This window comes from Rhinolophus hipposideros (genome assembly GCF_964194185.1).
Source record: "Rhinolophus hipposideros genome assembly, chromosome: 3".
In the NCBI taxonomy this organism is placed as follows: domain Eukaryota; kingdom Metazoa; phylum Chordata; class Mammalia; order Chiroptera; family Rhinolophidae; genus Rhinolophus; species Rhinolophus hipposideros.
In genome coordinates, this window is record NC_138049.1 from 32456166 (window position 1) to 32482884 (window position 26719).

Below are 26719 nucleotides of genomic sequence, written 5' to 3' on the forward strand. Positions count from 1 at the left end.
CTTTTTCTGCATCAACCTATCTGTTTATATGCTTTTTTCTTCTGTAGCCTGTTAATATAGAGGATTACACTGAATGCTTTTTGAATATTGAACCAACCTTAAATCTCTGGGATAACTACATTTGGGCATAATATATAATTATTTTTATATATTGCTGGATTCTTTTTGCTAATTTTGTGAAAGATTTGTTTTGTCTTTATTGATGAGGAATATTGGTTCGCAGTTTGCTTTTTGTAATGTTTGTCTGGTTTTGGTATAATGATAATACTAGCTATGTAAAATAAATTGGTAAGTATTTCCTCTTCTATTTTCTGGAAGATATTGTAAGTATTTCCTCTTCTATTTTCTGGATAGAATTGGTGAAAATACTTCCTTAGAATTTTGATAGAGTTTTCCAGTGAAACAATCAGGGCCTAGAAATTTCTTTCTTGGGAATTTTGTAATTATGAAACAATTTTCTTAATACCTATAGGACTGAACCAGTTATCCATTTCACATTAGTTGATTTGTGGTTTTCTATTTTTCAAATTGTTTTATTTCACCTAATTGTCAAATTACATAGGTTAATTTGTTCATAGGATTCTCTTATTACTTTTTGCTGTCTGGAGGGTTGTTAGCCATAGCCTCTGTTTTGTGTTGTTTTTTCTCTTATTATGTAATTTGTATCTTCTCTCTTTGAGTTACTAATTGCTTGTCAATTTCATTGATCTTTTCAAAGAATCTTCTCTTTGGTTCATTGGCTTTTTCTGTTTTTCTTTCAAAGTTCTTTAGAAAGGAGATTAGGTTATTAGAGACTTTTGCTCTTTTTTAAATATAAGCATTTGACACTATACATTCCTCCCTCAGTACTTCTTTATCTATGTTCCACAAACTTTGATATTTTTTTTTCATTTTTATTCAGTTTGGTAAAAAATATATATTTCATTCAGTTTTATGTATATATTTTTTTTATTTTTAGAATAATTTTTCCTGAAGTTTTTGTTTCTTTTTTGTTTTTCACCCATAGAATATTTGGACGTATGGTATTTAGTTTTCAAGTATTCAAGGGTTTGGAGAATTTTCTGTTATTGAATTTTACTTTTAATTCATTTTGGTCAGAGAATACTATGACTCAATTCTTTGAATCTGTTGAGATTTGCTTTATGGTACAGGATAGCTCAGTGTATGTTCTGATGGGCACTTGAAAACTATGTACATTTGCTCATTGTTAGGCATAGTGTTCTATAAATGGAGATTAGATTCTGTTGTTTAACAGTGTTATTGTTCTATATAATTACTGATAGTCTGTCTAGTATGTCTATCAATTGTTTGAAGATGGATGTTGACGTCTCCAACAATAATTGTGGATTTGTCTATTTGTCCTTTAGTTATATCAATTTTTGCTTGACATATTTTCCACTCTGTTGTTTATTATATGCACATTCAGGATTGCTATATTTTCTTTTACCTTATGTAATGTCCCTTTATGTCCCTAGTAATTTTCTTTGAAGTTTACTGTATCTTATATAAATATGGCTACTCCTGATTTTCTTTGATGCATGTCTGTATGATGTATCTTTTCCATCCATTTCCTTTTTAATTTGCCTATGTGTTATATTTGAAGTTAGTTTCTGTAGATAGCATATATTTGGGTCATTTTTTTTAAATCCACTCTATTAATCTCTGGGTTTTTTTGGGGGGGGGTGGTTGATGTATTTAGACCACTTACATTTAATGTAACTATTGATATGTTAATGCTTAAATCTTTTATTTTAAATCATTATATCTTTAGTTTTCTATTTGGTTTCTATTTTTCGTTTCTCCAGTAGGGACTGGGGTACACTGCCTCATTACTGCCAGGTGGGGTTATAAGTTCAGGTTCCCCTTTAGCCTCTGTTGACACTTGAAAGGGAGCGTGTCCTCCTAACTGCTGGTTACAGTGTAAGTACTAGCTCCTCACTAGGCCTTCACTGATACAACCCTTGATGGGAGGATAGTAGTGTCTCATTACTGGCCTTCACTTACACTTAGTGATGGGCAGTAGTGAAAGCCCTATTTTTTTTTGCTAGATATCCTCTGACATCACGCCATTTGTGGGAGGAAAAAGGACACCTCAGTACTGCTGGGTAGGAGCAGAATTCCAGATTCCCTGCTTGGTTTCCTTGACAGGGGATGGAGGCTTATTAATGCTCACAAAAATTCAAGTCCCATGTCTCAACTCTGCCTTTTCTGACACCACCCCAGCAAAAGGTGCTGAGTAGTATCTTATTACATAAATCAAGGGGGGGATTCTAAGGTCTTTACTCAGCTTTTCCTGGTGTGGGTGGTTGTGGAAGCAATTTTTAATTTTTATTTTTTCCTGTGGTGTTGAACTTGAGTAAATTGATTATTGCCAAAAACGTTTTTCTGTCTTACTCAGCTGTTTCTTTTCTGTTCCTTTGGCTAGATAGAAAAAGATTTGTTGTGGGGTTTTTTTCTGGTTTTTTTTTGTTGTTTGTTTTTCTTTCTCTGTATCCATTGATATTTCTAGGTTGCCAGCTTCTTCAGCTTCAAGCCTGGGATACATAATGTTAGGAAAATTTATGTCTACTTCATCTTCTCAGAAACAGAGATCCCAGCTGAGACCTTTTAATAGAACTTTACTATAAGCTTGAGCTTTATAGCTTGGCAGTCAATAAATATTTGTTGAGTGGTTTAATAAATAAATATAGTAAAAATGTGCTACTTATGGAGCCCAGAAGCCCAGGGTCTTTCTCCTAATATCATGCAATTTTCTTTCACAGTAATTTTCATTTTATAATCACATATTGTTACGATTTTTTGATTAATATCTTTTTTCCCAATATAGTAGAAGTTCCATGAAGTTTGAGACTACATATCATTTACTTACCCATATAACCATAGTACATATCATAGTTCTTTTGTTTGGAGCATAGCATGTATTAAGTAAATTTGTTAAATAGCTAAAAAATGAATAAGTCAATAAACAAACAAAGTATCTTTCAAGCCTTCTTTTCTAAATGGCTGTTGAGCTGTATCCTTGCCTGGTAAAATAGTTACTGTTCAGCTAACCTCCATATGAAAGAATACAGATTATCTTTTCCATTAGGAGTACTCCTGGACCATTCTTCCTAACTCTTTAAATTATGTCAGACACGTATACAAAATAGAAATATTTGTTTGGCACATGGGGTAAGCAGACAAGGCAACTTGCAGCCAGAGGTCACCAGCCAGAGCCAGTGGTCGTCCCAGACTCACCTGAGCCTGTCACTTTAAGGAATGAAGAGTTGGATATGTTGACATACTTATAATCCATATGTAGCATGGCAAGTTTCATTGGTACAAGTTGGTAAAAGAATGAACTTGACCCCAATAAATTAAAAAAAAAAAAAGAATGACCTTGAATGTATCATTATTTCCACTCAAAATCCATCCTCTCAAGTTCCTGTTTTTCATAATTTTCTCTTTCTTAGGATAATTGACAAAAAAAAAATTCATAATTCAGGGAAACCACACTACCATCCATAAGAGGAAACATCTTTCATCTTGACCAAGAAATTGTATCATCTTACAAAAATATAATATTATACTGAATTATTCAGTCTTAAACAACATTATACAAAATAATAATGATGACACCAATGATGGCTAATACTCCTTAAGTCCTAAATAGATGCCAGATGCTGGGCTACATGCTAAAAATTTGGTTATGTTCTTTTATTCTCAAAATAACTATTTGAGGTAATATTACTACCCTCATTTTAAAGATAGTGAAATTGAGGCACTGTCCCTATATTATAGATGAAGTTATTGCTTGAGGTCAAGCATCTATTAAATATACACGCTGCATTTAAACCTGATTCTAAAGAAGGCATTATTATCTGTGATTTTTACCTACTTAAATGCCTGGGAATTAATGGAGAGAGGACGTTTGTGTGCATGTGTGCGAGTGCATGCGTGCGTGCGTGTGTGTGTGTGTGTGTGTGTGTGTTCAACAGTTGCGTCTCTTCAGCAGAGGTAAAGATTATCCTTGAAATTCCATCCTGCAGTCTTAACTTTAGCAACAGACCTTCTGTCTTTGGTGTTTCAAATATATATATACATATATTTGTATGTATGTATGTATGTATATACATATATATGTATGTATGTATTTCCCTACGCCCATAAAACAATGAATGTAAGATTTATAGGCACAGTGTAGCCTAATTTAAATCATGAAATATGTATATCTTTCAGTTCAGTGACTTGTTGGGTGTCCAACTATGTCTGTTGAACTATGTCTGTTCTTTCCTTCAGCTGTGAACACAGCTTCCCAGATAAAGATGGTATTACACAGATCTCTTGAAGCTTAATGTAGCCACTTGATTAAGTTGGGCAATGAATTCTGAAAGTATTTGATCTATGAAATTTATATTGCATGACACTAAAACAAAAGGAACATTTTCTCCTCTCCTCCATCTTTCTTTCTTACTAGCTGAAATTCAGACATGAGTTGGAACAGCCATGTTAGGACATAAGATGAGTTTCATGTCGAAGAGGCCAGAATAGCAATACAGAAAAAAGCTGGATCCTATGAAGATTCCATATAAACTCTGACAAGTTACCACTGGGTTATTCCTTGAGAGAGAAATAAACATATTTCTTGTTTCAGCAACTGTTGTTTTGGTATTTGTTTTAGCAGCTGAATTGGGATGCTTGGGATGGGTTCACAACTATAAATTATTTTGTTTCTCAAAATAGAGAAAGAGTTGTGACTCCAACATACCAATTAATATTACAGAGAAATTGCTTGGCTAAGCACAGCTGCATTCAAGCCAGTGGTTCTGTCAAAATTTCCCCCAGAAGAACAATGGTTTATATAACTAAATGTATTTTTCAGGTTCCCCCGTCCCTCCACCCCCTAAGAAAAAGAGTAGTCAAATCCCTTTTTTTTATAGCACAGAAAACCATTTTTCTTGGTTACTATCAGTTCTCTCAAAGATCAGAAAAACTTTAGTAGTCTTAGCTACAATTCTCTGTACTTGGCATTAGTGTCTACTAGTTTAGTTATTTTTATTCAACATCTGTGTGTGCCTTCTATCTCCAGCTACCTAGAAAGCAAATTTTCAGAGAAAAGGGATCCTTTGTTTTTATTTGTTTGGGTTTTTGCTATTGTTGTTGTTGTTATCTTTATGGTATTATGCTCTGAATTTTGTAGGAGCTCAGTGTGCATATAGTAAGTGATTAATATGAGTGAGTACTGGAAATTCTATAAATGTGATACCTGTCAAATGAATTTGGTATGAAATGTTCCTCATTGTTTTCAAAACTTTATAGAAATATCGGGACAGTAAGCTCTTTTACAGAGGGTGATTTAATATCTGGAATGCACTTTAGAATTTTATTGTATTTTAAAATTTCTCAATCTGACTCTTTTGAACATAAAATTGTAAAGTATTCATTGTTAAAAATAAGATATTGAAATTTTATCTGTTGCAGACTTATTCTCATAAGCAAAGCTGTATTTAAAAATGACAATTTGATCTGCAAAAGTAAACTATACTTTTAAGTCCCATACTATACAATGATGTTAATTAGTGTTTATTTTATAAATTTTATTCATTGAATAAAATTGTAGACATTTTGGATAGGTAACTTATAATTAATATTGTACTTTATAGAAGGATTTGAGTATATTTAATATATTTTGAAGACAAGATAGGTCTTTAATCTTCTCTCTTTACTATGTCAATTATTTTTTAACATAATTCTTCAACAAATTAGAAAACAAGGAAGGGAAAAACAGGGCAAAAGAAGGAAGGAAATCTACAGTATAAATCAGACACAATATTTTATATATATAAGGGAGGTAAGTTTCAACACTGCTTTTCCACCCAAATATAGATATTGAACACTTTCTTATCAAATTATCAATGCACTTCTGACAATCAAGGCTCCTACTGTTACAAATGACTAGATATATTGCAAAGAGAAAGCAAATACTGTGCAACTAATGTGAGATTAACAAAGTAAAAATTTTCACAAAGTTAAAAACATCACTCCCGTATAAACATAAGATGAATATGTGAAAGATTTTATTTAACATATTAAACAAGAGAACCACTGCAATATTAAAACCAAATCAAACACACACATATGTATGCAAAAATGCAATCAGAAATGCTGAAATGAATTTTCCAATATTCAGACCTTATTATCATCCTCAAAAACGTGATCCTTAGGGTTATCTTTTCTACGAGACCTAGGTCAATTGTGTATGTACTGGAAAAAATATTTTTGCTTTAATGGAAAATAATCATTTGCATTGCGATGGCTAAATATCATTTATATTTCTATCAATTACTATAAGTCAATATGATGACTTATAGTATATAATGACATTATATAAGTCAATATAATGTCATTCAAAACTGCATACCTCTATATAATCAGATAAATCCCCCAGCTCTGCCAGGTCTCCACTCAAAGGACACGTATTGTTCATTTTCTCTTCGATAGCTATTTCCTGACAAGCTTTAACATGGTGTTGAGAGATGGTATGCAATAAAGGGTTAACTCAGCAGGCTTTGGATGTTCCAACTCTGTTGAAGAAAGAATTGGCCTTTGACTGGCTTCTTGGAATATCCTGCCTGATAAGAGTGTCTCTGTATACTTTGGAATTTGAGCTACCCTAGATAACTTATGTTAACAAAGCGACTTGTGGTAAATGCCAGTTTTGGTTTGACTAAAGTCCTGGGCCATGCTGTATTAGTTTGGCCTCTGAGGTGTTTTCTGAACATTGAGTATTTAAGGTCAATGAAATGGGCATTGATTATATGCCTGTGTGACTGACCTCTAATAAAGTCCCTGGACTCCAAGGCTCAGGTGAGCTTCCCTGGTTGGCAACAATTTGTATACATTGCCACCCACCATTGCTGGGAGAATTTAGCTTTGTCCATATAACTTCACTGAGAGAAGACAACTGGAAACTAGTCTTCTGGACTCTTTCATACAGACCTTTTCCCTCTGCTGATTTTAATCTGTATAATTTATCTGTAGTAAACTATAACTGAATATAACAGCTTTCCTGAGTTCTGTGAGTCCTAGTAAGTTGTCAAACTTGAGGGTGGACATAGGGACCTCTAGCACCTATATAAACACAAAGTCTGACAATTACATTTGCAAACTCATCCTAGAAAAAGTGCTACATACTTCATTGCTGAATATCACTATGGTCACCTTCGAAGTACTCCCCTTTGGAAGCTATGCTCTGATGCCAGCACCTAGGCCACCCTTCAAAGCAATTTTGCAGGAACTCTTTTTCTGGAATGGCCATCAGAGCTGTCATCGTATTACATTGATGTCCCGAATGTCATAAAACTTGGATTAACATGTCCCTGATTTCACTTCCATTCTTGATAAGTTTAACAAGAAATTTAGTGTTTGTTCATTGCTTTAATTCAAGCTCAGACATTCTCATGATGGTGCACAAAATCACACAACATCAATAATGAACGCCACACAGCAAGACACCACCACACATTGACACAAACACAGCTGTGAGACACTGATATGCCAAAGTTATGAATCCTTACTGAACTGTTTGTACAGTGTTGCCAATGTAAACACATGGTGGCAAGTTCTCGAACTTAATTGTCACACCTCGTAGTCATCATTTTTGCTGGGCACCGAGGCACCTTTTAAAAAAGGCCCTCAACAGACAGAAATAAGGAACTGAGAAACTGAGCTTGTTTTATTTTTTTTTTGTTTTTTTGTTTTTTCACATTCACTTAGTGTTATTAGAATGGTCATTTGTCATAGACTGTAGTCATGCCTTCCTGAAGGTGATCACAGAGGATGGTAGGTAGGCTATTTATGGTACTCTCTGTACTCTCTCCATATGATCTCTCCAAATCAGGCCCAACTAATCTTCTCCAAGATGACTCTTCATATAAACTCAGGTCTCTCCTTTCCAGCTGATCTCCCAGAAGATAGCCTGGAATTCCTCTATTCTGTTTAAAAACTAGTTTCAAAGTTATAAATTCTATGACCTTCTTCCTTAGGACCTGGCTTTGACTTCTCTCAATAAGAAACAGATCTTGTATATCAAAATCTATTTATTTACAAAACTACTTTTTTCCTAATGTGGTACAAAGGCCACATTTTTGAAGAAATAATAGAATATTGGATTTTGTTCATCTTTTCAATTAGAAGCAAATCCTAATTTTCTTTGGAATCATGCAAAAAATCCCTTTACGTCATTCACTGAGTCTTGTTTACAATCTACTCTATGATGATCTTCTAGCATTTAATTCCTATATTCACATAAAAATTTATGTCAGTTGTGAAAAAACATTTTTTTTCCCTTACAATAGAGGCTACATTTCCCCAAGTATTCAAAAAACCTTTGAGTCTCAGAGCTAAAGAGTGACTGAATATCTTCCTGTCCTGGAGAAATAATCTTCATGTCTTGGCTTTAATGGTAGAGGAATGCAGAGGAAGAATCCAGCTATGGGTGAGATTTTATTTTCTTAAATTTGCTACTCAGCTTTAGGACCATTTTAATGTTTTCTACTATAAGAGTTACCTTGACTTGTTGGTTGGCAAAGCCAAATATTGTTAGTATGAAATGGCTGCCTTTTTCCTCATACAAAGATTTTTCGTTTCATGGTAGGAAACTACCTTTGGACATCCTTGACAGGCACTGTCAAGCTTCCTTTGGAACACTCAAGGGCACACATTTCTGAGAGTCATGATACCATGTTGCACAACCCCAAGAATGCATTCACACACATGTAAGTTGTGCTTCAAGTAGTTTTATAATGGGCAATCCATTCTGTAAGCAGTGGCCCTGAACATATTTTAATTGTGTGACAGACTGACTGTTATCAAGAACAACTAATGACAGCTGTCTTCAAACATTTTTAGGTTGCTATTGGAAGAATTAAATACCGTGTTTCCACAAAAATAAGACCTAGCCAGACCATCAGCTTTAATGCTTCTTTTGGAGCAAAAATTAATGTAAGACCTGGTGTTATGTTATGTTATGTTATGTTATGTTATGTTATGTTATGTTATATAAGACCCAGTCTTCTATTACAATAAGACCAGGTCTTATATTAATTTTTGCTCCAAAAGATGCATTAAAGCTGATGGTCTGGCTATGTCTTAATTTCGGGGAAACATGGTAGTTATTTTCTGTATGATTCCAAGGGCTGAAAATAGTTCTAATATGTATATCCTATAGGAACACATATTACACTTAATAAATTGCAGAGCTTTTAACAATAAAAATTGCCAAAAAGTAGCGTAGATCATTTCAAAATTGGAATTTCATCAGTGAAAGTATTCAAATATAGTTTGGGCAACCATTTGGTAGAGATATTGTATAGCAATTCACACAATGTAATTTGTTAGTAGAATAAAATGGTATTTAAGCTCCAGTCTGACACTGAAATCCAGTGATTTGAGAGATCGTTAGAATTAGTGGCACTTTGCTTAGAGATGTAAGTGAAATTGAAACTCATCCTACAGCTGCCATCAGGGTATATAAAGTTGTTTTTTATTATCAAATTAGATGTTTTATGCTTCAATTCTGACAGCCGCCCTGGAAAATATATATATATATATATAATTGATTGAGGGAGTCTATATTCTGCCAGATTTCTTTTAACTAAGACTTTGAGAGTAAATTAGCCCAATCTGAGGATTGAAACCTTTAAAAATAAATATCAGCCAATGATGCTTAAAGAATGCAAAATATATGTGACAACATGGATGGATGTTGATATTATCATGCAAAGCGAAATAAGACAGAAAAAGTCAAGAACAATATGACTTCACTCATGTGTAGGATATAAAACTGAAAGCAACAAATGAATAAGAAAAAAAAAAAGACAGAAAAATTCATAGACACAGATAACAGTTTAGTGATTACCAGAGGGTAAGGAGGGAAGGGGGTGGTAGAAGAGGGAAAATGGGGTCAAACATAGGAGGTATGATGAAACAATGTAGTGAAAATTTAACTGAAAAAATTATTACAGTAAAAGACACATTGCCATTAATCCCCATCAAAATACTCCCCCTCACTTCGAACACACTTATCTCATTGTTCTTGCCCCTATCTGGAGCAGTTCTGGAAGTCCTCTTTCGTGAGTGTCTTCAGTTGTATTGTCAAGGCTGCCTCGATGTCCTGAATCATTTTTACTTCAGGGAAGAGCCAGAAGTCTCAAGGTGCCAGATCCAGTGAATAAGGTGGATGAGGATACACTGTAATTTTTTTATTTGGCAGAAATTCCTGCATTCCAGAAGCAATGTATGATATGAAGTGTTGTAATGATGGATGATTTATGGCACACGTTGAAACACATGTTCTCTCAACCATAGTTCTTACCTGACTGACTGCACTGAAAAGTTGAAACTTGTCACACACGGCTACTAAAGTGCGATGCGCCGCTTCCCATATTGAAGATCCCTGCTTTTCCGTTGGATGGCATTCAGCAGCAACATTAGCCTTATTTTTCAATCACAATGTCTCCGTGTCACACATCACTTCTGATATGGCAATTTCAGTTAAATAAAAATATTACAGCGTGTCCTTATCCACCTTATTCATTGGATCTGGTACCATGTGACTTCTGCTCTTCCCCTAAGTCAAACTGACCATGAAAGAAAAACGTTTTGAATTGATTCAGGACATGGTGGCAGCCACGACAGCACTACTAAACACACTCACAAAAGAGGACTTCCAGAACGGCTTCAGAAAATGGCAAGAAGGATGGCATAAGTGTGTTCAAAGTGAGAGGGAGAATTTTGAGGGGGATTATTGGCAATGTGTCTTTTACCATAATAATTTTTTTTTATTTAAACATTCCCCATATTTTTTTAATCACACCTTGTATGGTGATGGAAGGAGAACTGACTCTGGGTAGTGAACACACAATGCAATATATAGATGATGTATTATAGAAATGCACACTTGAAACAAATATCACCCCAATACATTTAATTAAAAATAAAAAGAATGCAAGGTAAGTCTAATGTAGGACTGGGCTGGAGATACTTTATTCCTGGCATGCCCTCTTCAGCTGAAAAGTAGTCACCTGGAACTTGATGCTGAAGAGGATTATTAGCCCTCATATGGATTCAGACAGTGCTGTGCCGTGGAAGATTAGTGATGGAAGAAAAAAAATGGTAGAATATAGTTTAGACATTTGCCATCCCTGTCATAAGAATACCTGACATACTAGTTACATAGAACTCATGGAATTCATTTTCTAGGGGATTTTACCTACTTGTGGCTTTGGACCTTATCTCGTGTAGGTCTAACAATTCAAAGCAGCCAGAGTCAATTAGGTTCAAGCACTGCCTCATACAACTCAGAAGAACATAATGTACAAATCAGAATGGCAGTAATAATTTGCAATTAGAACTATTACTGTCAAGTTGATTAAAATTCCTGTGTCTTTTAGCCAGTGCACCCAGGCTGCTGGTGACATTGAGATAGATGAGTTAATAATACCGATTAAGCCTTCATGTATTAGGTTATAACTTTCCTTTTTTCAGTGTATTCAGATGTTACTCTAACTCTCTAACTCCCTGTGACTTATCCTGGCTCCCTGTTATTACTGTGGACATTCTTTTGAACCTAATGCTTTAGGGAAGTGCATCTCAAATGACCTGTGCTGAAGGTCTAATTTATTTTATTTTCCCAATCTATCATGGCTCAGTACTTTAACAAAATGCAATATAAATAAATTATTATAAAAATAAAATTAAAAAGTAAAGACATACACAATATAGCATATTTGTATTATTTAATTCAGTGGGTATAAAATAACCTTAAAATTCCTATAAAACTTTCTAAATCTTTACATTCAATTTCTGAACTGTATTTCATAAGCAGACTAATTAATAAAGTGTTCAATGCCAATGAACTTAGGAAAAGTTTATAATATGGTAATGCTTTATTTTTATGCATTGGATGAACACATTATAGTGCACTGGAGCCCCTGTATAAGCAATCCAACCAGTATATTTATATTCATTAAATGGATGTAGAGAACAGGTTTATTGTTTTAAATGGGTATAAAGGTCTATGATAGCTTTACTTAACATTTAGGATATAAAACAAACAAATATATTAAAGTATATAAAATGTACTAGAAACCAAGTCCTTTCTAAAACAATAAACCAATTTTCAATGCAGCATTGTTCATATAAGAAATTATAATATTATTTATGATGACATCTGGAGAGTTAACATTTGGATAAAACGTGGGGAATATTTGGTCAATAATACTGTCAGGAGATGCAGAACCACTGATTTGTTTTACCATCATAAGGAAATGTTTTGTATATGTGGAGGAAGGATATTTATTTCATTCTCCCACATCTCACATCCCTTTGTTTCTATAATTGTTAACACAAAAAGCCACAATGATGACTTCTCTCATACACCCACTTCCAAACCCTCTTAGTACAGTTTTATTTACTCTATTAAATTGATTCTGCCATTAAACAAACATCAAGTTTTCAGCTAGTATTTAAAACTGTGAATCTTCCTCAACCACTAAAGGTCATGTAAGTGAAATGTATTTCCCTTAGAGTAGTTGAAAAGTTGGGCATATTGTAATTTCTGGTCTCAATACTATTTTAATTTGCTTTATTGGCTCTCAGGCTCCAGCCTTTCTGACCTGTTGTGGCTTCCTAATATTCAGACTTTTTAAGACTCACCAACATTTGCTAGTCTCTAGCACATTTCTATTTTAAGCTTTACTTCCCAGATAACACTTAAATTCCCAACTCAAAAGAGGAACTTATACCATGTTTTCCCGAAAATAAGACCTAGCTGGGCAATCAACTATAATTCATCTTTTGGAGGAAAAATTAATATAAGATCCGGTTTATTTTACTATAAGACCCAGTCTATAATATAATATAATACAATATAACATAATATAATAAATGTAATAAATGTAATAAATGTAATAAATATAATAAATATAATATAATACCAGGTCTTATGTTAATTTTTGCTCCAAAAGACCCATTAGAGCTGGTGGTCCGGCTAGGTCTTATTTTTGGGGCAACAGGGTATTTTTAGAGGTAAGAGAGACTGTACCTTAGTTCTTCTTAGTGTGGCCATCATTTTTCTTACTACCTAATGCCAATGTTTTACTGTCTTTATATTGATATTTTGGAGGTGGAGTAAGAGAGTCTCTGTGACCTTGAAAGAACATTTCCTATCAATGTTCCTATCAATGTTCAATTTCCTATCAATGTTCAGATATCCTTCTATGTGGTATATACAATAGCTAACTGGTAGACTCTACCTCTAGTAAAGCTGCAAGCTTGTTTCCTGTGTACTTGTTTTCATACTGCATTCTAAGGAATAATCATACTTATTCATGAGGAGTAAGGATGTGTCTCCACTGGCAACCCCAGTTTGATGTGGGGTTGCTGTCATACAGTATCAAGCACACTTTACAGATAGAATTTAATTCCTCCAAACTTATCTCAGATAATTTCATTTACTCCTCAAGTCCAGCAATATAAAAATGGCAAACATAGTGGTAAAATGGCAAACTTAACAAGTAGAGATTTCATATTATAGAATAAACCACCCAAGTTCCTTGTCTAGACAATTCACAGGTAGCCAGCTAATCTCAGGTATGCTTGTACATTTCATATGAAACCTGCCAAATGTAGCTACCGTATTTCCCTGAAAACAAGACCTAACTGGAAAATAAGCCCTAGCATGATCTTTTCAAGATGATATCCCCTGAACATAAGTCCCAATGCGTCTTTTGGAGCAAAAATTTAATGTAAGACATGGTCTTATTTTGGGGGAAACATGGTATAACCCATGCCAAAGCCTTGGGTTGACCATGCTTTGAACTGCTGACATACAAGGACTACTACTATTTTCAAAATAATTTATTGTCATTTTACAGCAAGGCTAAGTTATAATTCAACATTTACTAAGGATCTACTAAGTGACCAAAATTGTGTTACTAGCTGTGTGTATGTGAGGATGAGTATAAATGTAGCTAAGAGCTATCTCTTCTCTAGGAACTCAAAATAAATTCTAAAATATACATAATATCAATGGTCAGAAAATAATACCTTAGTAGAAGGCTGTGATAAAAATCACATAGGGTCTATAACGGAGATACATGGAAAGAGCACAGAGGAAAGAATTATTTCTCACTTAGCAAGGCTTTAAAGAAGACAATGAGTATGAGCTGAATATGTAGGATTGGTTGAACTTTGACAGGCTGATGAGGAGGTGAGGGGATGAGAGGCCTTGATGTGGCGGGAGAAGGGGGTGGTGATGTGAGGGAATGGGTGAATGTTGAGTAAAGAGAAAAGAAAAACTTCTAAATGATATGTTTCCTTTTCCCTGACTGCCACACATTTTTAGCTTTGTAGAGGAAATGGAAGAAAATCTATTGAACCGATTGTTTTGGTAGTTCTGATGTGATCACAGCATTGCTCATATGAATTGTCAAAAAGGGGATGAGCTCATAAAAGGATATTAATGTGTCGTTTTTATTGAGCAAAGTAGCATTACAGAGAAGGTGATTTCAAAGGCACATGGCTTTTCAGTACAGCCTTCAGGGGCGATGTTTGATCACTGACAACAGGCTGCTTTGTTCCCGCTTTCTCTGATGTTGGGCATTATCCTGAATACATATGCTCTGACTTGGAAAGAATCAGTCTGTAAAGATTAAATAGATTTGAGATTTGCATATTCAAAATGTATATACTGCGAAAATGAAATAAAAACTATTTTTATATCTATAACTATATACACAAATACATAGTGCAGATACATATCTCAGCAAATTTTTAAAAGGCAGTTACACATTATATGTGCTTGTTCTAAGATTATGAAAATTGGCTATTTTTAAAATTAGCCATTTTATATTTCCACTGAGAAGAAAGTATATATTAAGAGATGTTATATTGATAAAAAAAAGTACAAGAATGCTTCAAGTGTCAGGAATTTGGGATTTACTGTACATTTTTATCACCTGTTATGAAAATAACTTTGTAGTGTTAGGTGTTCCTTATTACTCTCTTTATTGAAAGTGGATTAACAGCTTTCTTGTTTAGAGAAAATTGGAAGTCACAAAGAATTAAAGATACATGTTACAGATTAGTATTTGTATGCGATCCATTTTCTTATATAACTGAAAGAAGTGATTTTCTTTTTTTTCCAAAAGGAGAGTTATGCTTTAAAAGAAACCTGAACAGTCAAAAGTTTTTTGTATGGTGACTAAAACTTAGAATTTTCTCCTCATAGAATTCTCTGGCTTCTATTCCCTGTGACTTGATATGTAATCTCACATAAATTCATCTTTTAATTTTGAATTCCAGTAGAACCTTTGAAAAAAATGGCATTTCAAGTCAGTCAGTTTATGTTACATCTACCATTAAACACCCATCGCCTTGAAATAGAGCCCAACAGACTTCAGCTAAAATGAAATAGGTTACATTATGTCCTGTTTCATGTGACAAAGAAAAATCTTATGTCACTGTTCTACTTGAAATATTTTCCTTTCCTTGTTCCACTTTGACTGTCTTCTACTTCAAAGACACCGCATGCCTCTTCTACATGGCATGTTTTTCCTTCACTGGTCAGTTTTGCAACAATCTCACAACAGAGACTATTTCAGTAATGCATTTGTTGCCTGGGCCAGTGCTTTCCAAATGTCAATGTACTTATGAATCATCCAGTGGTCTTGTTAAAATGCAGGTTCTAATTCAGCAGGTTTGGGGTCTGGCCAAGATAATAACAAGCTCCCAAATGATGCTGTAGACCACACTTTGGACAGTAAGCACCTAGATACATATGACCTCTCATTAAATTGGGATTGAAAATGTAGATTTTCTGGCTTTGAGGTTGCTTCAAATTTTGACTGGCCTTTTTGTTTATTGGTTATTTCATAAAGATGCTGCATATCTATACTTCCTCTACTTCTCTAGTCTATTTTTTTTACCACTTTCCTTTAGTACTTTATATTTGAGACATAACAAACTGCTTGAAATTTCCAGAATGTATCAGGCTCATATCTCAGTGCATTTTCAAGTACCATTTCTTCTGCCTATCCTAACATCTAGTGATGCTTCCTTTAAAACTCAGCTTAGCTCTCATCTCCTCCAGGAATCCTTCCCTAATCTCTTCCACATGTAATTTCTTAATTAAATGCCTCCAATATTTTCCCACAATGACCCGTATTTCCTAAATTATAACTTTCTCATAAACTGTTTCAATACCTGCTTACTTGTCTGTTACCTTCCAGACAATTCTTGGGGGTGGGGGGTGGGGAGGAGGATGGGGAATGGGGAAGAGATTATGTATTTCATCTTAGATGCCTACTGCCAATCACAATGCCTGACTCTTAGTAGGTTTTAATTAAAGATTGCTGAATGAATGAAGAAGAGAGGTTGATATGTTATGGTTATGCAATAATATAGTGCAATATTTTCTTTCATGAAGCTTAAAATTGAATTGGGAGTAATAAAAACTAAAGTCATAAAAGTTAAGTACAGGATGAGATAATACTGAAGACATAAAATGTTAGTATGTGATTAATTGCCAAATGAGGATTATAGAAAGTATTCTGAGTTCACTGGAGGAAAATGTTACTATGAATTTATTATTTTTTAATATCCCAACTTGTTCTACAAAGGCTTTGTGATGGCTGACAACACTATGTACTGAAAAGTATGAACATATATGTAGTGAAGGGAAGAGTAAGAGGAAAGGGAGTTATGGAAATAGATTCAACTTGAGGAGCAGATACACTAGCATGTCTGCAAAAATGATTCTTATTAATTAATGGACAGTACGTTTGGTGTGCTGGCTTTTCATTTTCATTCTGTACTTGGGAATTGTCTTCTGTGGGGGCATTAGTGTCTCCCTTGTCCACTGGCTCTTGGCTGAATTGGGCCAGCGAGGTGCCCTGGCAAAGGATCAAATGGAGGGGGAAGAATGAGATCAGGATATTTATTTTCTTGTGTTGCTTAGAACTGCTGTGCCTCTGTGTAAATTGCCCCTTTGTTAAACCTCTTCAAACTATTCTAATCTGACTGTTCCCTCTGCTCTCTGTTGAGACTGCTACAATTGCAAAGTTGCTTACAGCTAGATTGGATGTCAGGTTTAATAATGTTTATGATGACCACTAATGCTAATAAAATGTTTTAGGTGCCTACTATATATCAAGCAAGATTGTATGAGGAGAGGGTTCAATAGAGAAAATTTCAGAAAAAAAAAAAAAAAAACCTAAAATCTTGTGCTTTTATTGTTCACGTTTTAGTGTGATAAAGACGTTATAAATTATAGTGGCGGTAGGAACAATTTGATATGTTTCAAACCCCACAGTTCTGGAATGTTTATTTACATCAGCCTTCAATTTACTGTTTAATTGTAAAGTGAGAATATCCCAGAAATGTGGTTTTGGGGTTGTTCCCTTTTAACTAAGGATGGAATATTCTGAAATTTTGCCTCTCTTTTCTGTTGCTCGTCTTCTGGTCAATTAGCTAATTGCCCTTCTGCCATCAGGAGATATAAAAGGAAAATCAATGAGTGAAAAGCTTAGCTTTAGCATGTATGATAAAAGGTTTGTTGGGAAGGAGACTGAAATCCTGAACTAAAATGAAACTTTTCATTTTTTTCTGGGCTGGTCTGCCCCCTATTGCCATAAAGATGTTGAGAGAGTTTCTAGCTTGCCAAAAATCAGGAGATAAAATGGACAAAAGTCTTATATTCATGATAATGAAGAGAACCAAGCCTAAGAAGCAGATATGATGCTCTTGATATAAAGCCATTTTGTGCAGACCCTCTATCTTTGGATCTCGAATTGTATTACAACCTGGTTGGCAGTACTTACTTAGATCATTCTTGACTCATATGAACCTAATTCTGTGACCCTGCAAAAAAAGATCATAAATCCTAGTAGGGGAAGACATGTTTGTCGTTTGACCTTGGACAGATGAGCCAAAGGTGCTGAGAAAATCTGAATTCAATTTGTGATAATAACAAAAATAAGGTTGTTTATACTTTGCCCAGTGGATGAAGTGAAAATCTAATATTTTTTCTGGTACATGCTGTACGTTTTTCCAAGCTTGATTAAATTCCTGTTTAGTAGGTAGCTAAGAGAGGAACTGAATAAAAACATTTTATACGAGTCTTTTGACTACTACTTTGTTCTTCATTATTTAATCCCTTTTTTAAAAAACAAAACTGCTTCTACTCTTCTTTTTTTCAGGTTCTATTTATGAAATGTTTGGAAATGAATGCTGTTTGTCAACAGGAGAAGTGATTAAAATTACTGGTCTCAAAATTAAGAAGATCATAGCTGAAATTTGTGAGCACATTGAAGGCTATGAGTCTCCACAACCCTTTGAACTACCTATGAATTTTCCAGGTACAGTAATTATAACCATTTCTCATTTGCAAAACTTCATTGTTTCATATATATATCAACCAAAAAGTGGTAGTTTTTTTTTTTTTCATTCTGGGGCAGTGGGTGAAAGAATCAGAATTCTTTATAGTTCAACAATTTTAAGGAATAATAGGCAAGTATTTTCTTCCCATTTTAAAACATTCTTTACTTAGGAGTTAATATTTTCTGTTCACAGATATTTAGTGAGTTTCAACTATGTGCACAACCAGCTATGCTAGTGAAAATGAAGAAATCAAAGATACATTTTCATAAGTTATGTAGAACTAATTAATATAAATTAAACATGTCAACCTTCTTTATGCCTGTTGCTATTATTATAGCTCCCTGGGTCACTGCTAAACTTCCCTTTCTCATCATACTGACAAGTCTGGGTGGGTTTTTTGTGTGTGTTATTTTTGTTATTATTATTATTATTATTATTATTATTATTATTATTTAGTTTATTCTACTTACAAAGTTAGCTCAAATATCATGTCTTCTGGAAAACTTTTGCTGATCCTCTAACATAAATTAGATATCTCTCTTTTATGTCCCCATAATATCTTGAGCACTATAGCATGCTCCTTATTTTAGTCATTGGTGGTTTTCTTATTTTTTTATTCTCTAGGCCAGAGGTTGGCAAACTTTTCCTATAAAGGACCAGATAATAAATTTTAGACTTCACTGCCAGATGGTCTCGATCACTATTCCATCTGATGTTGTAACATAAAAGAAGTTGTAGATAATAAACCAATGAGCATGGCTGGGGTTCAATAAAAATGTATTTAGAAAACAGGTGGCCAGCAGAATTTGACCTGTGAATTACAGTTTTCTGACCTCTGCTCTAAACTAAAATTCCTTCACAGATAAAATATAACATAAGGGACATTATATTTTTAGTAACAATACATATTCTGGCACAGAGCATCTAGTAAACATTTACAGTATAATGTGATCATGGTATGATTGAAGTATGCATGGGTTCTAGCAACGTCTTGATAAAGATCATCTAATTCTGGTTTGTCATGTTTCAGAACATGGATTTCTGAGTTATATTTGAATCCCCGCTCTGCCACTCTTAGTTGTATAACTTTGCCAAGTTATTTACCCTCCTGTCATGTAAAATGGGAATAATAATGTTATTTATCTCCTAGTGTTGTTGGGAAGATTAAATATTGGAATATATTTAAAGTGCTTAGAGCGGCACTTATATAGCAAGGGCTATAAAAAAGCATCAGCTTTTATTACCATTATTAACATTGTTATTATCATTGGTGGAGTCAGGCAAAGCATTTTAGAGAATGTTATACTTGTCCTGACGTTTGGGGAATAAAAATAAATTAACTATATGAGGAGAGGATGCTTCCAAGTGCTCTAATATTCTACCCTCTTCAATTGAAATCTTGTCCATTGTTTAATTCTAATTATTCCTTCCTTACCCCATCCTTTGTAGCACTAGTTCTTAAACTTGGTTGCACATTGGAATCACCTAGGAAACTTTAAAAACCTTGATGCTCAGGCCTCTTGCCTGAGATAGTCTGATTTATTTGGGATAAAGTCTGGTCTTCAGGGTTTCCTAAAGCTCCCAGCATGATACAAATGAGCAGCCAAGGTTGAGAACCATTGCTTTAGGAGGTTTTCCTAAGTAGTCGAATTGGATGTATCAACTCTCTTTTTGAATTGCAATAGTTCTTCATGCCTTAATCATTGCATTTACTACATTTTGCATGTAATTGAAGTTATTTGTGTGCTTGCCTTATGAGCACCATCTGCTTAATAGATCACAAGGTTGCTGAGGACTGAATCTGAATCTCATTTATTGCTATTATCCCTGCACTGTTTAGGAGAAGATGTGTATAATAAATATTTAGTAAGTTAAAATGACTAGACTCTTCTGGGAGAAGGAGCATTTCTTATTATAGTAGTTAAAACTCTTAGCTTTTGACTAACAGTTTAACTTGTGGAATTGCTATTTACAATAATCCTTTGAGCTTTCAACTGACATGATCATCTTACATCAACTGAGCAATAATTTGAAAAAGGTATTTACAAAACTAGTTTTATTGTAAGGATTGTGGTGAAAATGAATGGGTAATGGGATTGGTAATGATCAAGGAGTACTTTCTTTCAAAAAAAACCTCATAGGTCACCATGAAAGTGATCCCAGATATAGGAGCAATCCTTCTACATCAGCACTAGGGAGAAAGACAAAATCAAAACCACTAATATTTTTTATAAATTCCGACATAGATATTTCATTATGCTCTACTTAAAACTTTCAATTTCAACTCCCAGTTAGATTTTAAACTAAAAAGAGTCATATACATATAATTTTATTTTTCAATTATAGTTAACATTCAATATTTTATATTAGTTTCAGGTGTACAGCATAGTGGTTAGACATTTATGTAATTTATTCAGTGATCCTTCCAATTAGTCTAGTACCCACCTGACACCATACATAGTTGTTGCAACATTATCGAGTATATTTTCTATGCTGTCTATATTGTCTATACCTTGCATCCCCATGACTATTTTGTAACTACCAAATTGTATTTCTTATTCCTTTCACCTTTTTCACCCACCTTCCCAAACGCCCTGCTTTCTGGAACCATCAGTGTGTTTTCTGTATTTCTGAATCTGTTTCTCTTTTGTTTGTTTATTTTGTTCTTTAGATACCACATATAAGTGAGATCAAATGGTATTTGTCTTTCTCAGTCTTATTTATTTCACTTAACATAATATCCTCTAGGTCCATCCATGTTGTCTCAAATGGCAAGATTTCATTCTTTTATATGACTGAGTGAAATCCCGTTGTATATGTGTACCATCTCTTCTTTATCCAATTGTCTATTGATGGGCACTTACATTGCTTCCATACTTGGCTGTTGTAAATACTGCTTGAGTGAACATAGGGGTACATATATCTTTTTAAATTAGTGTTTTAAATTTCTTTGGACAAAAACCCAGAAGTAGAATTACTCGGTCATAAGGTAGTTCTATTTTTTAAAAATGTTTTGAGGAACGTCCATACTGTTTTCCATAATGGCTATACCAATTTACAATCCCATCAAAAGTGCACAAGTTTCCCATTTTTCCATATCCTTGCCAACACTTGTTTGTTGATTTGATGATAGCCATTCTGACATGTGTGAGGTTATATCTCATTGTGTTTTTAATTTGCATATCTTTGATGATTAGTGACATTGAACATATTTTCACATATCCAGTGGCCACGTGTATGTTCTTTTTTGAGAAATGCCTGTTTAGGTCCTCTGACCATTTTTTAATTGGATTGTTTGTTTTTCTGGTGTTGAGTTGTATGAGTTCTTTATAATTTTGGATATTAACCCCTTATCAGATATATCATAGAAGAATATCTCTCCCATTCAGTAGGCTATCTTTTTGTTTTATTAGTGGTTTCCTTTGCTGTGCAAAACCTTTTCAGTTTGATGTAGTCCCATTTGTTTATTATTTTTTTACTTTTGTTTCCCTTGCCTGAGGAGATAGATCAGAAAAAAAAAACACTAAGAGCAATGTCAGAGAACTTACTGACTATGTTTTCTTCTAAGAGTTTTATGGTTTTGCGTCTTACTTTTAAGTCTTTAGTCTATTTTGAGTTTATTGTTGTTTATGGCATAAAAAGTGGTCCAGTTTCGTTTTTTACATGTATCTATCCAGTTTTCCCAACACCATGTATTGAATAGATTGTCTTTTTCCCACTGTATGTTCTTGCCTCCTTTGTCATAGATTAAATTATCATGTAAGCATGGATTTATGTCTGGGCTCTCCATTCTGTTGCATTGATCTATGGGTCTGTTTTTATGCCAGTACCATGCTGCTTTGATTACTATCGGCTTTTGTATATGGTTTTATAGCAGGGAGCGTAGTAACTCCAATTTTATTCTTCGTTCTCAAGATTGCTATAGCTATTTGAGGGCTTTTGTAATTCTCAATAAATTTTAGGATTATTTGTCCTCGTTCTGTGAAAAATTCCATTGGTATTTTGATAGATATTGCATTAAATCTATAGATTGTTTGGGGTAGTATAGACATTTTAACTATGTTAATTTTTCTTATCCATGAGCACAGCATATGCTTCCATTTATTTATATCTTCTTCAGTTTCTTTCTTCAATGTCTTATAATTTTCCAAGTACCAGTCTTTTACCTCCTTGGTTAATTTACCGCATTTATTTTTAGGTATTTTATTTTTTTGATGCCATTGTAAATGGGATTGTTTTCTTAATTTTTCTTTCTGCTAGTTCATTATTGGTGTATAAAATTACAACCATTTCTGAATATTAATTTTGTATCCTGCTACTTCAAAATTCATTTATGAGTTCTAATAGTTTTTTGGTACAATCTTTAGGGTTCTGTTCTAATATACATATTTAAACATACTTCCTTATTTGTGAATTTATCCATTTTTTGTTATTGATTTCTATTTTATTCTATTGTGGTCAGAAGACATATTTTATATGATTTCGGTCCTTTCAAATTTATTGAAATTTGTTTAATGGCCTAACATATAGCCTATCCTGGAGAATATTCCATGTCCACTTAAGAAAAAATATATCATCTGCTATTGTTGGGTAGAGTGTTCCTCAGATATCTGTTGGTTTTTAGTATTGTTCAAGACTTTTATTTCCTTATGGATTTTCTGTCTAGATCTATCTATTATAGAAAGTGGAGTATTGAAGTTTCAAACTATTATTAAGTTGTCTATTTTTCTATTCAATTTGGTCAGCTCTTCATGTAGTTTGGGGCTTTGATATAAAGTGTATATGTGTTTATAATGGTTATATCTTCTTAATGGAGTGACCCCTTTGTCATTACATAATATTCTTTTTTTTTTGTCTCTAGTAACAATTTTTGTTTTAAAGTCTATTTTGTCTGATATTAGTGTAGTCATTCCAGTTCTCTCTTGATTACTACGTACATGGTTTACCTTCTTCTATCCTTTTACTTTCAAAGGATTTGTGTCTTTGAATCTAAAGTATGTCTCTTGTAGACAGCATATAATTGGACAATGTTTTTTAATCCATTCTGCTAATCTCTTCCTTTTAATTAATGTTGAATTCATTTATACTTAATGTAATTACTGATAATGTAGGATTTATATCTACCATTTTGCTATTTGTTTTCCATATATCTTAGGCCTTTTGTGTTCTTCTTTTCTTCTATTATTGCCTCCGTTTGTGTTGAATACATAATTTCTAGTGTATTATTTTAATTCCTTTGTTTTCTTTTAAATAAATTATTTTTAGAGCAATTTTAGATTCTTAATCAAATTTAGCAAAAGGTACAGAGATTTCCTATATCCTACCTCCTCCAAATATGCACCATTTCTCCAATGTCAAAATTCCACAATATCTTTCATGGTTTGTAGCTCACTTCTTTTTGGCACTGAATAATATTTCACAGTCAGGATATACCACTGTTAATTTAGTCATTCGCCTACTGAAGAACAGCCTGGTTGCTTCCAAGTCTGGGCAATTATGAATAAAGCTGCTATAAAAATTCATGTGCAAGTTTTTGTGTAGAAATTAGTTTTCAACTCATTTGGGTAAATACCAATGAGGCAATCACTGGAGCATATGGTAAAATTATGTTTGATTAAAAAAACAACAACTGCCAAACTCTTCCAAAAGGGCTGTAACATTTTGCATTTCTACCAGCAATGAATGAGAGTTCCTGGTTCTCCACTTCCTCAACAGCCTTTGTGTTGTCAGTGTTTTAGCTTTTGATCATTCTAATATATATACACCTATGGTATCTCTTTATTGTTTGATTTTCAGTTCCTTAGTGACAGGTAATATTTATTTACTATGCTTATTTGCCATGTATATATCTTACTTGGTGAAGTGTCTGGTCTTTTCAGGTCTTTTGCCCACTTTTTCTAAAAATAGATTTTTATTAAAAATATAGCTAACATACAATATTATATTAGTTTCAGGGGTACACCATAGTTATTCAACATTTATATACCTAAAGAAATGATCACATAAGTCCAGCAACCATCTGACACTGTACTATGCTATCACAACATTATTGACTATATTCCCCATGCTGTATATCTCCATGACTTGTTTGCTTTATACTAGAAAATTTGGACCTCTTGTTTCCTTCCCCTTTACCTCCTTTTTAAAAAAATTATCAATTGCAGTTGATATTCAATATTGATTATATTAATTTCAGGTGTACAGCTTAGTGGTTAGACATTTATATAATTTAAGAATAATCCCCTGACTAGTCTAGTACCCACCTGGCACTAACATATGAGTAGTTATTGCCATATCATTGACTAAATTCTCTATGCTTTACTTTGCATCCCCATGATTATATTGTAACTACCAAATTGTACTTTGTAATCACTTTATTTTTTTCACCCTGCCTCCAACCCCCTCCCATCTATCATCCCAACAAATCTAGTATTTATCTGATACCATATATAGGTTTTACAATATTATTGACTGTATCCCTTATGCTATACCCTAGATCCCCATAACTACTTTGTAATAACGTATTTGTACATCTTAATCCCTTCCCCTTCTTTCACCCACACCCCAACCTCCCTCCCATCTGGAAACCATCAAAATATTCTCTGTATCTATGAGTTTGTTTCTGTTTTGTTTGTTAATTTTGTTCTTAGATTCCACATATAAGTGAAATCACATTGCATCTTTCTTTCTCTGTTTGATATATTCCACTCAACACAACACACTCCAGGTTCATCCATGCCACTGTAGATGGCAAGAACCCATTCCCTTCCATGGCCAAGCAATATTCCATTGCTCCTCTTTATCCAATATCCATCAGCAAACACCAAGACTGCCTCCACATCTTGGGTGTTGTAAACAATGAGCTAATGAATATATGGATGGACACATCCACATGAAGTAGAATTTTTGGTTTCTTTGGATAAGTACCCTGAAGTGGGATTACTGCGTCCTTCATTGTCTCTTTTTATAGCTTTGGTTTTAAAGTCTATTTTGTCTGGTAAAAGTATTGCTATCCCAGATTTTTTTTTCATTTCCCTTTTCACGGAATATCTTTTATCCATCCCTTTTCTTTCTGTCTGTGTGTGTCTTTCAATCTGAAGTGAGTGTCTCACAGGCAGCATATGTAAGGGTTTTATTTTTATTTTTTTATCCATTCAGCCCTTCTATATCTTTTGATTGGAGCATTTAATCCATTCACATTGGGAGAAATTGTTGATAGATATGTAGCTATTGCCATTTTATTATTCATCATTTTGATTTTTTTTTTCCATCTCAAAGAAGTCCCTTTAACATTACTTGTAATACTGGTTTGATGGTGTTGAACTCCTTTAGCTTCTTCTTGTATGGAAAGCTCTTTATCTGTTCTTCAATTTTACATGATAGCTTTCCTGGGTAGAGTAGTCTTGATTGTAATTCTTTGATTTTCATCACTTTGAATATTTCCTACCAATCCCTTCTGGCCTGCAAAGTTTCTGTTGAGAAATTACCTAACAGTCTTATAGGAAATTCCTTACAAGTGAGGAGTTTCCTTTCTCTTGATGCTTTTAGGATTCTCTCTTTGTCTTTAACCTTTGCCATTTTAATTATAATGTGTCTAGGTGTGGGCCTGTTTGGCGTCATCCTGTATGGGACTCTCTGCACTTGTAAGTCTATTTCCTTTACCAGGTTAGGAAGATTTTCAGTCATCATTTCTTCAAATAGGTTCTCAAACTCTCACTTTCTCTCTTTCCTTCCTGGTACCCCATATGATGCCAATATTGTCATGCTTAATGTTGTCCCAGAGGTCTCTTAAACTATCCTGTGTTTTTTTTTTCTTTTTTATTCTTTTTGCTTTTCCAATTGGGTGTTTTCTTCTACCTTGTCTTCCAAATTGCTGATTCAGTCCTCTTCTTCATCTAGTCTGCTGGTGATTCCTTCTAGTCCATTCTTCAGTTCAGTGATTGTACTCTTCACTTCTGACTGGTTCTTTGTTATGATTTCTGTGTCCTTTTTCATGCTTGAAATCTCTTTGTTGAAGTTTCACTAAGTTCCTTGAGCATCCTTATAAGCATTGTTTTGAACTCTGTCTCTGCTAGGTTGCTTGCCTCCATTTCATTTAGTTCTTTATCTGGAGTTGTCTCCTGTTCTTTCATTTGGGACGTATTTCTTTGTTTCCTCATTTTGGCTCCCTCTTTGTGTTTGTTTGTACGTATTAGGTAGATCTACTATGTCTCTTAGTCTTGCTCAGGTGGCCTAATGTAGTAGGTGTTTAGTGGGGCCCAGTGGCACTGTCTCCCTGGTCTCCTGAGCCAGGTGCTCC

The 26719-nt window shown here is 34.0% G+C and overlaps 1 protein-coding gene across 1 annotated transcript in view; it reads left to right on the forward strand.

The window, feature by feature from the left end:
- The window catches only part of THEMIS (thymocyte selection associated), a gene marked incomplete at both ends in the record, with an annotated part of 167586 nt that overhangs the window by 24790 nt on the left and 116077 nt on the right, over nucleotides 1–26719 (forward strand). Inside the window, one exon of the mRNA XM_081044383.1 lies at nucleotides 18240–18398. Coding sequence (XP_080900509.1) covers nucleotides 18240–18398 — 159 coding nt within the window. The remainder of the gene's footprint in view (nucleotides 1–18239; nucleotides 18399–26719) is intronic.